The sequence below is a fragment of the Chroicocephalus ridibundus genome, chromosome 10 (genome assembly GCF_963924245.1).
Source record: "Chroicocephalus ridibundus chromosome 10, bChrRid1.1, whole genome shotgun sequence".
Lineage (NCBI taxonomy): Eukaryota > Metazoa > Chordata > Aves > Charadriiformes > Laridae > Chroicocephalus > Chroicocephalus ridibundus.
In genome coordinates, this window is record NC_086293.1 from 17,669,830 (window position 1) to 17,685,382 (window position 15,553).

At 43.7% G+C, this 15,553-nt stretch overlaps 1 protein-coding gene across 1 annotated transcript in view; it reads right to left on the minus strand.

Annotated features, from left to right (window-relative positions):
• The window catches only part of PTPRG (protein tyrosine phosphatase receptor type G), a 410,943-nt gene that overhangs the window by 69,909 nt on the left and 325,481 nt on the right, over positions 1 to 15,553 (minus strand). The window contains exons 9-12 of the mRNA XM_063347764.1: positions 12,881 to 13,065; positions 10,715 to 10,823; positions 8,942 to 8,991; positions 5,781 to 6,579 (exon numbers count right to left, since the gene is read on the minus strand). Coding sequence (XP_063203834.1) covers positions 5,781 to 6,579; positions 8,942 to 8,991; positions 10,715 to 10,823; positions 12,881 to 13,065 — 1,143 coding nt within the window. The remainder of the gene's footprint in view (positions 1 to 5,780; positions 6,580 to 8,941; positions 8,992 to 10,714; positions 10,824 to 12,880; positions 13,066 to 15,553) is intronic.

Genomic DNA, 15,553 nt, shown 5'->3' on the forward strand with positions numbered 1-15,553 from the left:
CTGTTCCTGTGCCGTCTTCGAAGAAAAAGTTCTTAGGTGTTTTCCGCTGCTTAAGCAAAGTGTTGAGAGAGCTTAAACAAACCAATGCCAATAAAAATTGTACTAGAATGACAGCTGGGGCCAGAAGTAGAGCAGTACAGCTGGAGCGCTGGCGCCTGTCTCGCCAGTGTCATGGCAGAAGAGAGCCAAGAAAAGGCAGCACACGGGTTAGCTTGGAAAAAGAGTTGAAGAAAATAGACACAAAAAAAGACAGATCTGGTCCTTTAGAGCTTCCTGTTCTCCTACGTAACAAAATATTATAAAATAAAAAAATAGTCAGCATTTCACTCTTTTCCAAGATTGTTGAGGCTTGCTAATGTCAACAGTATATCCTTGTAACGGTGCCCACCATACGCTGTACTCTCGGGGGGAAAGAAAAAGAAAGCTTAAAAAATGGACCAGGAAACTCCATTTTTGCTAAGAAATGTAAACAGTTTCCAGTGGCATATGCCTTCGTTGAATTAATTCAGTTTGCCTTTTTACTGGCTTGGAATTCATCCCAGTAGGAAGGAATAAAAATTATTACAGCATATCTGTTTCAGGAGGTCCCACATGATACAAGCGCCGGCACTGCTAAATCCACTCCTGCGTCTGGAAAAATCCCTAACTCCTGTGAACAACCCATTCAGCAGCTCTGTGCGGGCCCTGCACGGATGAGGCCCTGGCACAGACAGCATCAGAGGGCACTAGGCAGCGAGGGAGGCTTTGGTAGCGCAACTCTTGCACAAAGGTCAAGGCACAAAAGAGGCATTCTACAATTTGTGAAATGTACTGGTTTTCCGCGTATTCTTGGTAATTGGTTCCTGAGACTAGAAACATGCTTATTTTCCTTAAGTAACACTGCTTGCTATAATAAGCAACTATAGCTGTAATATATAACCTATCTACCTTTATCTTCCATTGCACAAACTGCCAGGACAAAGTTCTGTTTGTTGTACCGTTACAGATACCGTTAGCTACGACAACACGCGCGTTCTGCAGGCCAAAAGAAAACCCCGCTGCCAAACTGCCTCAGATTATCTGGTCACTTAAAAGATCTGATTGCATTTCCTTTCAGTACATGAAATTATGGATTTATACAAAGGAATCAATTAATTGTGGAACATAACATTGTCCTTATTATTCAACTATGAAAAGGCAAAACCCATGTGTTTTCTAAAAAAAGTATTACCTTTGATACAAGCCTTATGTCATTGTGCAGCTATTTTTTCCCTATTTCTTTAAAGCCATTCCTGCAGCAGTCATATTGACAGGCTGTGCACAACTAAGCATGGCTTTTCACTGCTTTGTAAACAGATGCCAATCATATTTAATCCTGATGTCAGATATCTGGAATTCATCGTGTTTGCAAACATCAAATAATTCAGTCCTTTTATTTTCAAGCCATTCTGCTGTTTGCTCCTCTAAGCTGCCATGCAAAATGGCTCAAGTGCCACACGAAAATACAGCTTAATAATCCTTGCCATGTATGGAGAAAGAAAGAATTACACAGATGTTTAATTATCTTAATGAGGTTATCCCCAAAAGGCTTTTGTAACCTCAGACCTGGCAAAGAGTGTTCTAAAAACCAAAATTCAGTCTCTGCTAAAAGCGTACACCAGGCTTGAAATTTAACCCTGCACATCATGACCTCTCTACAAAGCCCCCTCGTGGGAGGAACTCGGCAGAAGTGGGTGAGCACTGAGGGATGGGAGGACCTGGGTGAAGCTCAGATTAAGGGCCAAACCCACGTCTCTCTTCTCAGTTCCAACTCATGACTCAGGCAAAAGCCCCAACTGGACATCCATTACTTTGTTTGCAACAGCCCACTCATTATCTCCTGTCCAATACAAAGGATCTCTTTAATTGTCCGGCACAAGAAACCAAAATTCTGTGGGATAATATCTGCCCTAGCCTGATTTAACTGAATCATGCTGGTTTGCCTTTTTTTTTTTTTTTTTTTTTTTTTTGGTAGAGCATCATTCTAATTGCTGTTTTTCTAATTTTCAGGTTTCAGAGTCACGGACAATGCTGAGCAGCTGCGCGTGTAACAGTTGCAGATCAAAGGTACAATTAGTCTAATGTGGGCACCAAAACAGAGAAAAGGATGATCAGGAAAATGAAAGAGGAGAATGCAAGCAAGCGTTCAGTGACAGAAGAAAATCATTAGTGTTGGCCGATACCACCAGACAAGAAGAGGCCAATGCCATTTGGAAAATAATGACATGGCCTCAGGAGAGGTGTGTGTGTATGTGCGTGTGAAATAAGCACTAAAAGAAAATGAGCCTTGCTGTACTAATTGGCCTCGCACTTTCCCCGTAATTTCTCCTGTGTTCCCTGTTCTCCTCTAATCATCCACACTCATGAGTACTTCCCCATTCAGTTATCTCCTTACAACTGCTAATTTGATGCTATATAATTAATTTTACAAGTGTACATTGTTATGAAACAATTTTCTACTCTTTAAAATGACTAAACTTTCTACTCACAAAAACATTTTTGAAACCTTGACAGCTTTTTAAAAACTGCCTTCCCGGAGAAAAGATGCATCCAAACGTTTGTGCCCTCTACGGAACACAGAAAGCTGCCGGGATTCCTTCTGGTCACTTCGGAGGGTGGCCTTCACCCTCTTCTTAACTGTCCTGATGGTCAGGAATAATTTCAGACATTTCTGGCAACGTCCTCTTGGCTTTGCTAGTCGTCGTCTTGATTTCAGGTTTACCTTATTATGGAAAACCTTTAAGGCCCTTTCTCATAGGAAGAGGTCTTGCTTATGCCTCTGGTTTCACTGAACTCAACTCCTTTCATGAGCTAGGTCAGGTCTGTCTGTCTGAATTGCAAATTTCCATATTAGTATGGAAAACAATTAAGCTGAAGCAACTAGTCTTATGCTTTGTGCTGGTGCCTGACGGGCCAATTCACCATCTGTGGGTTTTGCTGGCATATGTCTTTGGTAACCTAGATCCAGCTTGGAGGAAAGCTCCTTCTGCATTCTCAAGAGTCTTCTCACAGGGGTAGCACTCCCAGCAGGCCAGCCAGGCCTTACTCAGACACATCTAGTGAGATATCTGGGCAAATTTCAGGTTATGTAGACCTCAGCTATCCACTGCAGAAGCTTGGGGACAGAAGATGCAAAGAAAAGAAGGACTTGACTGGAGAGACTTTGAAGGACAAGGTCCTCATATCTGGTATAAAGAGATTTGGACTGAAAGCCTCTGTCCAAAAGCCAGTAAGAAACATCACAAAATGTTCTCAGAGTTGAAAAAAAGTAGCCCTTTGTCTGGCCAAGGAGTAACCACGTTTGTGCCCAAGCTAACTTCTTCTACCTGGAGGTCAAGAACAGGGAACGAACCTCTACCCCGAGGAAAATGGCACAAGTGGGCCCTTCTTCATCTCTGAATAGTCATTCCCAGCCCTTTTGCTGCTGAGCATCCTCTTCAGTACACTAAGGGGGCTGGGCGAGGCTTTTCTGGGAAGCTGAAAATACGGTACAGTTCCTTCTCCTCATCCCGGGTATGTCACCAGGGGTTTAACTAAGATTTAACTAAGGCTAATTTTGGTGAAACAGGCAACTCTCTCACTTATCTTTTCCCCCAGCTAACGTGCTGGTTATTTCAGATGCCATTTTTGTGAGACACAGTGATCCAAGTAAGTTATCCTCCCTCCACCAAAAAGCATGGAATGCCTAATTTGCAGAGGGCTTTCAAGACTGATCATCTTTGTGTGCAGTCTTCAGGCAGGGTCACTTCAAGCCTGCAAGTCAGCAGAGCTCTTAAAAGAGGCTGTCTAGTAGGAGGCAAAGCTGTATTGAACCACCTTCAGTGATAGTTCTCTGCATGCTAAAAGGAGACAGAAATCGCTACCGACTACGGGGATACAATTCACAATAACCAGTAAGTAATTCTTAGCAATATTAACAATATTTCCCTATTCATTGATTTTCATTGTTTTCATCTTAATTTCACCATGCAATAAAAAACAATCTAATAACAATCCCTTCGTCGTGATCTAAGAAACAAGACCAACTACCCACTTTTCCTCCCATTTATGAGGCTGGGAATAAGCTCTGAGGCCCTTCTAGGTCTTGTATAAGGGACATTGTGCTTGGGCCATCCAAGAAACTGGCACACAAGAAACAGTGAAGCAGAAGGCAGGAAAAACGTAAGACAACTACCCAGAGGCAGGTTTACCCAGGCAGATTGAATTGCCAGGGCTTGAACCTAAATGGTGCTGAATGCTTACTCCCAACATTGCAAACGTGGCTGGGACAAGCTCCCTCCTTCCTGATAAAAAGGTGATTAGGGCAAGTGGAATGTTGAAAGCTGCCTGACAGGCATCTCAGACCATACTCAGTGGAAATACTGGACTTTGAAGAAGATTTCCAGTTGAGGAAAAACTGCAGTGTATTTTTTAAAAAATCAGCACAACCTGGTGCAGGTTTCTTGGCTTCCTCATTGTTCATCTGTTCTCTTACAGAACAGTCATGATTCACAGCATTAGAGTCAGGTCAGCATTTCTGTAACAAATGTTATTAAAGATTGGATATAGCTTTGTGTTTTAAATTGGTTCTGAGCTATAACTGAGTGCACAATGCCGGCATTTTTGTGTTTATAAATGTAGGGAAAAATAAATATGTAAGGTTTTTTCACAGTACTCTAACTCTAGAGCAGCTTTGATGGAAAAACAAAATTACAAAACAGTCTACACATTAGCAAAATAAACAATAACAGTAAAAAAAACCAACCAAACAAAAATGTGCACTATCTTATAAATGCTGTGGTAATACGACATAATCACTCAGATAAACTCATCGCCGTATCTAAATCTCAGTCCTTACTCTACAAATAAATCCATACGCATGTACTCCATTTGCTCCTTGCAGTTATAAGATCTGTTTTCCTCACCAGTACCTGGAGCTTCCCAAGCAGAAACATGTGAGTACGCATTGGACTTCCTGCACAGTGAGCTGGAAGCACCATAAGATACGTGTTTGCACAGGCCTGTAAAGCAAATCCTGACCACGCAGAGCTCGGTGCACGTGCAGATTACCTGGGCATGCTTCCAAAAGGTCGTATTTGCTGTGTACAGGCTGTGGAGCTGGTACATACATCCAGAGTTGGTGTGTACAGGAGCGTCGGTAATTCTCATCGGGACAAACACAAATACGTGAACTCTGCCTGGCTAAGTTTTTGTTGTTGTTTTTTTTTCTCCACAGGAAAAAAGAAGGTAACCCCAGTGCAAAAGGTGCCTTGTCTTGGAAGATCAGAGCATGTAGGTTTTGTGGTGAGAAATAAACCAGCGATGATTCTGTATTTGGGAGAGTATCTCAAAACCCAATCAGGGAGAATCCTGCAGATAAACTAAATTAACTTACAGCATATATAGCAACCTTCCCATGAAACACCAGCTCAGCACAGCAACCACTCTTCCAAATTAATTTCACAGCTATAGTTCACTGCATTCCCCTCTCTCCTTTTTTTTTATTTAAAAAGTCTCAAAATTATTACTGCAGTATGTTGGGGGGTTAACATTTTTCCTTATTTTCTCTTCTACTAAGCAGTACAATCTGCCCCTATAAAATAAAAGGATGATCCTTCCCTCGAGTAACAATTTGTGGGTTGCGTCCTGTGATGACCTGCCCATCGGAGGAAGCCAGGCATCACAAAACTATTGTATCTACTGGAACTCAATAAGGAATTTGGTTTGTGTAACTTTCCAACAGTCTTATGCTGATAAAAACAGTTTCCCTGGAGGTCACTCACCTGGGTTAATGGTGATGAATTTGTTATCTGAAGGGTATTCCTCTGGAAATCTGTCCTCCTTTGGAGGAGGTTTTCTTGTTGTCTCTGGTCTTCTTGGGATCTTCCCCAGGTAAAGTTCGTTGGTGAACGCTGGCGGCACTTGGGTGGAAGGGAGCAGCTGGGGCTGAGTGTCTGCTTCGGCAAAGCTCTCCTCCTTGGGACCTCCAGCTGTGGGGGCAACATTTTGGTTTGTCTCTTCACCCGATATGGTTTTATTTCCTTCCTCCTCAGCAGTCCGGTTGGGGGAAGCCGTGGCCACGTTGGCCTCTGTGCTATTGCGTGCCTCTGTGGCTGCTGTCACCCTGTTTTTCTCCTTCTTTTCGGCATCCTTTTCTTCCTCTTCCTCGTGCTCCCGCTCCCCATCCTCACTTTCACTCTTTTCATCCTTCTCCCCCTCCTCGGCTCCCTCGCCGTCCTTTGTCAGCGCCGAGTCCCGCTCTGGCCCCGGGGAGGCGGCAGCAGCGGCCTCGGTGGCGGCCACCACTGGCCGTCCCGCCTGCTTGCTGGGGGCGGCCGCCGCAGGGAGCCGGGTGGGCCACACGCTGCTGGGGAAGGAGGAGATGCCACCACCGCTGAAGCCCAGCCCTGCCAGCAAGGTGCTGGTCACCACTGAGGCCACGGTGGCCTGGCTGCCGCTGGAGGAGGGCCCCATCCCTGTGGCCATGGACACGAAGGAGAAGGGGAGCCCTGAGGAGGTCCAGGTGGAGGAGCCAGAGCTGATGGGAGCCATGTCAGCTGAGGAGGCAGGAGATGCTGTGGGCTTGAGGAGGTCACCGGCAGCAGAGAGGAAGAAAACACAGCAGAGAGCATCAGCAGGTGTCCTGACATGCTGCCTGGGGTCATTTTTCTTATGCTTTTCCCTCCCTTTCCACACACGTGCCATTCTGGTTGCTGTTCTCTTAAAATGAGAGATTTACACCAGCTGGATGCAGGGCCCAGCCAGGAACGGGACATGCCACAGAGCTACATGGCAAACCACGAAGGGAGGAAACCTCCCTGCATTCACCACTTCCAAAAATCATTATCATCAAAAACATCTTTATCCTTATCTTTATTTTACAGCGGGACATTCTCCACCCACGTCACCGGTGACTTGTGAGTAATGTTTCCTCTCAGGGGTGAGGAGGATGTAAAGGAGTTTAATGAGTTTAGCTGCATTACTCATGGTGCTTTAATCCTCAGAATACAGAAGTTTAAAAATACAGCATTACATAAGGGCTGTCCCAAAATAAGGGCCTGTGCTGCCAACGTGAGCATCCACGGCTGGTGGGTCTGCTCTGACAGGGAACTCTGGGTCTTCCCACACACGTTGTGAGGGCCTTGAACGGTACTATTTTTATTTCCTTAATTTACCCATCATCATTATTCTCCTAAGCACTGGTGCTGCAGTGAGGCATTGCTGTTGTTAGGAACAACCTGCAGCACGGCCAGCTGGGTACTCGTGAAGGACTTGGAGAGCATCAGCAGCCCTTCAGCAAGTCACCACGATCTCTACCAGGACCACCAGGCTGCGGCACGCACATATAGACTCAGCTTTCCCCATCCACAGAGCTCTTCCTGGCCACCACCAGCGACCCAGAGCCAGGGCTGGCACTGCCCACTTCCCTCAGGGAGCTGAGAAGAAGCAGGGAATGAACCATGGACTTTGCATCTTCTGCACCTGGCCACTATTATTCTGTCAACCCAGTGCATGCAGGCTCACACGTGGGCCTCTGTGGACACACATGTATGTTCTACTGGGATTAAAAAAACTTAGTATACACTTAAACAACTAGGCAAGTCAATCCCCTTCATGAATTACATGCAGAGGAAGACACTGAAGTGAGCTGACTAAGGACAAGGAGTAATCCTGTGGAAGAGCCGGGGTCAGTAGTTCTGCCCGGACAACCTGACCAGGCTCCCTCTGAAATGCCTCACGTTACTGAATTCATCAGGAAGAGGAGCTTTAGCTGGAAAGGTACACATCAGACAAGGACAAACAAGGGTGCTACTGAACGTTGAACAAAACTGTCAAGTGTTTTTTTTTTGGAACTGAAATTTATAACTTAACAGTATTTCTGCATCTCTCTGCAATTCCTGGTTTCAGGCAGGCCGTGTAGCTGAAATGCTGCAGCAAACCAAGAAAGGCTGCTTTCTCGCGTTATTTTTGACCAGCTGCAATCACAGAGAACCTGAGATCTCAGAAGAAAACCTGTACTTCAGAGATTTCAAGCCAAAACTTTAAATAAGCATCTAAACATTCGGGATACTTATCAGTGCGAATCCCTAAGGCACTGTGAGATTTGCTTTTCGCTGGCATTTACAGTCTCAAAGCTGGACTGAATATTAAAATTTGACAGCAGATTTTATACGTCCAGCATACCTCTATACATCATTAAACAAACATTAATCATTCAAATTCAAGCTTTGTATATGTTATTTGCTTACTAGGGAGTACATCAAAATGGAACAGGAAAAAATCAGAAGCACGTACTTAGAGTAAATTCAATAGTATGAATTCGGTCCATAAATTTGACTGAACAATTCAGCATACCAAATACCAAGAAATGTAGGTTATGTATGGTTTATGTTAAATAACCCAATAAGGCGCTTTCAAAACTGAAACACTGTATTGCAGTTTTACTGTAAATGTATCAATATTTCTTATTCTGGAAGACAAAAGTCAGCTTCAGTGACTCGTTAGAGCCTCACCTGAGCTACAAAGAGCTTGTTAAGGCTTTATTCACACAAAAGCAGGTATCCTTAGAGCACTGGAAGATCAAAGATGCGTGAAGTCTTACTCCTGTTGCATATATTTCTGGTCATATAGTTAATAAAAGAAATTAAATTTATTTCCACAGCCATCATTAAGATTACAAATGAGCTCAACAGGTATTTGGGAAGATTTTTTAACCCTTGATTCTCCAGTGGTCAAAGCCTCTCGGAGCATGAAGCTGGAAACCCAAAACCCAGTATCTTAGGGACGTTATAAAACCTTTTGTGGAGGGTCTGAACAACCACCTTCCCCAGGAAAGCCCTCTCCTGCTGCAGATTTACAACATTGTGCTGCCACCTGGTGGGAATGCCGCCCTGAATTCCCGCTGCCCATCCGCGCTCCGCAGGGATTTATGGCCATGACTTACCACTCCTGTTTTCACAATTCTGGTCCCCTCGAAAATTCGAGTAGTGTTAGCTGAGAAGCAAAGAACAACTGGGCGTCAGCGGACTGGGAAGGGAGGCATCGCTAAAATTGCTAAACAGTTGCTCAATATTGCTGCTACAAAATAGGTATGCAGGTGTCAGTTTGGAGTGAAAGCAATTCCGCTTGTTTTTGGTATTACTTACCTTACTTTGTACTTGTGTGTAAAGAGAGATTTGTCTGTCTTTAAACCTGGCAATGCCAGTTTAAGTGTACTGTCAGAAAACACATGCTCTCCTTCAAACCCAAGTTGGATAAGACGTCCTGACTTACAGGAAGCCAGAGCAGCTGATGATAATAGTTTTTTCTGCCCTTATGATAATATTATCATTATTTAGTGCTGTTTATCTGAACTACAACTATAATCAGCCTCTGAAGAACGTTTTGAAAGCCCAAGTGGATTCCTTTTCTAGGTTAGATCTTGGGTACAGCCAAAAATTAGAAGACCAGGTCCTTTTCGGGGAGATGTGGAAAGAAACGCAACATCTATTCCCATTGCAGATGCCTGTGTCGCTTCCAGTGCTTTGAACGCTGGGCTAGAGTACCCAAAGAGTATCCAGCAAAACAGTCAATAATGATTTGCTCTTAACAGTAATTAAATAGGTATCATGGTCAAATTTCAAAGAATTTTTCCATTCTATCATTTGCTGAAAGAGGCCATAATCAGCAATATACAAGTTTCTGACTTCTGCTTGGCACTTGAAGTGAAGCCCAGAACACTATGCTGAGATACTCCGAAACTGAGAGCTGTATGAGAGATATTGCTTGGATAGGACATTTGCTGTCTGATCCTTGCTCTCCCAGCAATGCTGCTAACACTGTGGCATGACACCGGAACAGAACTAAGTTGTGTCCACAACCCGATATCCTTCAGATGCTAAGTGCTAACAGAGTAGGACTAAAACCTCCACATTTTCCAAAAATCACACTTAAAAATGCTCCTCTTATTTTGTTCCATACACAACATCAGACCCAAGTGACTTAACTCTTTGCTTCACCTTAAGTATTTAAATTTTTAACTCTCCGCTTGTTTTGGTTTTCCATTACCCATTCCAAGGTTTCTATATCTGTAAACTGGACTGGGAGGGAGTGCTCTCAGCAGAGTTGAATTTTGCCCTACTTAATGAAAAAAAAAAAAAGGTAGTAATAAATTCCTAGGAAGTAGCAAAACTTCAGCACTTAAAAAATCAAAAATCATCAAGTTCTTCTACCAAGTCTTAGCTTTACCAGATTTCTCCGATAAACTTAAAAGGCAATCCATGACAAAGGACAGCTTAGGATCCAGTTCTTCAGCTTTCGTTTAAATATGTATGTTTTGGAAATCACTGAGGTTGTGTGCATGGTAAAACCTGAACGTCTCCACATGTGGTTGTCAAGGTAGGACTGATCTCCTTTCCTCTTTACATAAAACAGGCACCGATCAGACTCACATTCTGCTATAGCTGTGCCTCTGATGAATTTGTTTTAGAAAACTAGTACCAAGAAAAGCTCTGAATTCTCCTCAAACCTGATGAACCCTGCCAGCAGAGATGTGTAGGCAATCCCCCATCACTAGAAATAGGACTCTGACAAAGTCACTAGCCACAATCTGAAATTAGCATTGCCTACATGCACGCATACATCTTCTGAAATCACTCCACACCATATTGCACTCTGCAAAGAAAATGTTAAACACACAAAGAGTCATAATGTAAAAATATGTATGTGGGTTTTTTACCTTGAAAGAGCATAGTCTGGCTAAAGTCACTACGCATTTCATTTCGGCAAACTGCTTGAACTCTGAACAGATAAAGGATGTCAGGTGAGACATGGCTAATGATGGCCTTCTGTTTAAAAAAAATAGATATTATTCAGTTTTTTACCCCCACAGTACTGTCCACGATCACTTTGAAATATAAAAAGCATTGCACTAACACAGGACATTTCTGCCACATAAGACAAACTCATTTCTAAACAGAAATATTCACTGGACCCCTGGAAGAGGGTAAGACCAACGTCAAAGGACTTCCCTGGGATAAAAGTGATGCACCCAGACTCTGCTGACTCTGCCCGTGAGAAAGAAATGAACACATCCCACATCTACTCTCATGACAGCCTTCATGCCTGAAAATTTCTGCTCTCCTCAGAAAAAACTGACCTTACAGGAATCAAAATGAGGTTTCGGTAGGTGGAGATCCAAGTCCCAACCTGGGATAAGCCCAGAAAAGTCACTGTATGTTCAAATGGACTATTTATTTTGCGACAAACTCGCTATGGCGATTTGATGCTGGTGGCCTGTCTAATACGATGGCTTGGCACCCTGCAATGGGAGGTCCCTTTTTTTACACCCTTTTACACGTACTTTTACACCCGAGACACTGCCTTGCTGCCTTGCAGCTACTCTTTTGTGTGGCCTTAGTCCATGATCACATCAGTTCACGTCTTGCAGCAGACAGCGGCAGTCACTTGAAGTGCGTTTGCAATTTCAAAAAAACCTGTGGGTCACTTGAAATACCAGTGATCTCTTTAGCAAAACACTGTCTAGCTCTGCTTCAAGACGGGACAGCCTAGCTGCCTGTACCAGAGCACTGAAAGCAAATTGCATTTTCCTCTGAAAAAGAGGTTTTTTTCCTTTTGCCCCTAAAATAGACTAATCTGTCATTGCTTTCTTAACCTCCAAGCTCTGCTGCACCGCACAGGGTCTCACTGCAATTTATTTTCAAGCTATCACTCCATCACATCCCCTGCACTTTTAATTATTTCTTTTACGTAAAACAGGATGCTGTTACTGTGCCCACCTCATTTTTGCTGATTAAGGCTCTCCTCCTTATACCTGATTAAAAAAAATCTCCCTTAAGAGTGTGAAGTTATGACAAGAGAGAGGTTACAATACATCATAACCTTGGGTGCCTTTCAATAGATTCCTTTCTGATTTCGTGAGGCACATCGTTCCCTAAAGTGACCCAGATAACAATGTCTAGTGGGGAAATTGAAAATATAAATGGAAATGAAGTAAAAGAATCTTCATCTAAGGGAATAAGAGAAGTATTATTGTATAACTGATTGAATGGGCCCAGAGGACTGTGTATGTGAAAAAAAAAAAATGATAACAGTCATTAGGAATAACACTCTGTGCTGCTGCATTTTTCATGTGCATATACAATTACCAATTTCATTATTCTAGAGGCTTTCTTTGATTAACAATAAACGGAGGCCTTTCAAACCTGAATATGTCACTTTGATTTTATATGCAGAGAATGTTAAAGACCGGTACAATACTTGCTTCCACTTAGACAAGAATGACAAGCAGATCAAATCCTAAATGGAGGAGATAGATCAGTGTTTTCCATCTGTTCTGGAACTGTCTTGCTCTTCCCTTCTTTTTCTCCCACTGCCAAACGTAGGCAGTGCTTGTACAGGGCCACTCCGCATTTATCTTCTAGCCCTGACCATGCAACTCCTACTGATGGTGGCACGCACTGCCAGAAACTGCTCCAAAGACTGCATCGGGCTACACACAGTGAAAGGCCTGAGCCTGGGAGCAGATTTTGGGGGATCGGGCTTTTAATGTGAAAATCTGTGAGCTGAACACAAGCCAAAAGGTATTAAGTGCATAACTATTTCCTGAGCCAGCTGCTTCTCAGCAACAGTATATGAAAAAGTGTCTGCAGATTTAGTCCTTTATGTACTCACATAAACTATAAATTCACACTCCAGTGTTTTGGGTAGTCTGTTACACAACGTTCAACTAATGCTGAACATTTTAACAGCAATTCAGTGTGAGTTAAACTCTAGCCTATCTTGAAGGTAACAACTCCTTTCCTCCTCTACTTCCTTCTACTGAGAAAATAACAATATAAGGATAGCTTGATACATATGCCTGGGGCTGATGCTGTGGGTTTACCAGGTCCTTGTCACTGTCCTTGGTGAAAGTCTTCTCTTTTTCATCTTCATTTTTAGTCCAGCTGTAGGAGATCATGTAGTTCATGATCGGAGGGTGGTAGATGGTTTCTGGTTGGTTCCAGGTTACAAGCAATGCCGTCCTGTTCACAGGCTGCACTTTCATGTTGACCGGGGGAGTGCTGCAAGCTAAAAAAAGAAGGAACAAACATGAAGCTCTCCTAAATAAACGAGAGATAACAAATAGGAAGAACTGTGCCTCACTCTAAGAGCCAGTTTTTTTCTTTAATGCCCTTGCCTACAGTAATAGCTTAGACTGCAATCTACTGAGACCAATGGGATTTAATACCACCTGGAGCTGCCTTCTGCTCTCCAGAGTAAAGGGAGTGAGAGAATCCATTCTCTGCAGGCCGGTTGCTTAGTTCTCGACTTCTTTCCTAGCCCACAGCCTCCTGCTGTATGAAGGGGATAAATAATGTGGTGTGTTCTGCAGGCCCTGGAAATAGTTGCAACATCTAAAAATGTGACGCTATTGGGTCAGTAAGTGTTTTCCTCTTAACCCAGTACATTTTTGCACATGAGCAGAAGTTACTTTATACTCCTCTTTCTATATATTTTCCTTCACAGGTTCTCAACTGTTTGTCAGTAATATATCACCAGCACAGGGAAGAGTGGCACTTGATGGTCCTTGGCCACCTCCTTCTCATAACAGGCAGGGGAACTCCCCAGCCAGGCTCCCAAAGCCCTGCCTTCCTAACCCTGCCTGCAGTGGGGAGGCACAAGTTACCTCTCACCCAAGATTAAGTTGGTGGGGACATCGATCGGCAGAGGAACAGCTTAACCAGCGGGCAAAAATACGGCTTCTGCTTACTGTAGACACCAAACCCCAAACTTCTCCAGAGAAGACCAAGCCCAGGCGCAAAGGTAGCCCGTACACCCCAGGAGGAGTGGGGTGCGCTCAGCCCACTCCCAGCTGCTGAAAAAAACACTTTTGAAGCCACTGAAATGTAAAAGTCAGGGTACTAATGAGGAACACTAGAGGGCACTCATATGCTACCGAAAAACTATATCCTGCGCTTCTCAACTATAAAGAGTTTAGATTTTTTTCTGAGCTTTAAAAATCATGTTTAAAATACACAATTCAGGACAGATTCTCACATTCTCTTTCCCAATATAAACTCTGAACCAAGAAAAATCACTTGCAATGATACCTAAACACATGTGCCGTGGCAAAGGAGCTGGTCTCTTCTGCCAGGAAAAGTCAAAGTGTCACCCAGCCCATCACGCTGACACTCTTTGCAGAATTATTTTTCCCAATACGACTTTTCCGTTTAAAGCCAACACATTCAGCTTGTTTGCACTCTGCAGGTACGCGACTGTGTGTATATTTGGCCATTATTTCACTTCTGAAGAGTCCTGGCAGCACTGAAAGGGAGAAATATCTATTCCTATGCCTGGACTTGCAGGTTGGTCGTGTTGCTCTGCTGTTACATTACTGAAATAGCTACAGTTCCTAAATAAAAATGATCAAATGCTGTAAACACAAATATTACCAGTACAATAGAAAAATACCTGTCAAATGTATTTGTGCAGCTATAACTCACATGTTTGTAGCTAGCCCGAACAAGAGAATATATATTGCAGAAATATGCTTGGGCAGGAAAGATCTTTGGTGCTTGCTCCTGCCATGAGTAGTGACAACCTCGCAGTTTGCCAGTAGATCCTTCTGCTCAACCCAGAAGGATGATCCAGCAAAGCAAACAAACCTGCGGTACCTCAAATTGTTGACAAAACCAACATGAGTTTCTATTTACACTGAGTTGAAGGGACCAAATAGGCATTCTGCTGGCAATGCCACAAAGCCAGAAGCAACACCTTGGTCTGCTGCCTGCAGACCCCTTCCCTCTTGGTCTCTGCAGGGAGCCCACAGAGCCAGGGTGCTGCAGAGCACGGCATGAAGGTGGCCAGGACCCGGCCGAGAGGGCACAGCTGAAAGTAGTTGCTGTTGTCACTATTTACAGAGCTTCAAGATCCTTGATATGCCTCTCCATGCTCACCTCTTTCTGCTGAGATAGTCAGATCAATTCTCACTGACATCACTGTTTATTGATAACTGCACCAATAAATCATAACTGCCCCCTTTGAAGCCCTTTGTCATCACAGAATTAACGCTTCAAAATGCCAGGCCAGCCTTTATCGCTCTACCTAATCAAATCCTATCAGAGATAGGAGCGCAGGGGGAAGGACTACCGAGACCTAAAAGTCTTATCCAGTCCTCCTCCTCCAGATTTAAAGTAATCGCACATCAAATTGTTTTAGAAAGAATTCACCCAGGTAACCTTCATGAGAGACAGGGAGATCTGCCTTAATTGCAACAGCCCTCTGAACCATGGCTAGCCAGCTGTTTTTCAGACAAGGACCCCAAGCCACCCGAGGGAGAAGGGACTGTCACATCCTCTATTCCATGCCACTCCTTTGATGCCATTCAGAATAGCTCGTGCCAATCAGAGGAAAGAAGTGGGTATTTCCCAAGGGTAAATAGGAGACTCGCAGACTCAAAGTTAGGAGACCCTCCCTGTTCCTGCACCCTGATCCAAGAAGGTCATGAGCACTTTTAAGCGGCTGAGTGACTCCAGTGACTTCACTGAGACAAGTTGTGATGAGGACAAACCTCATT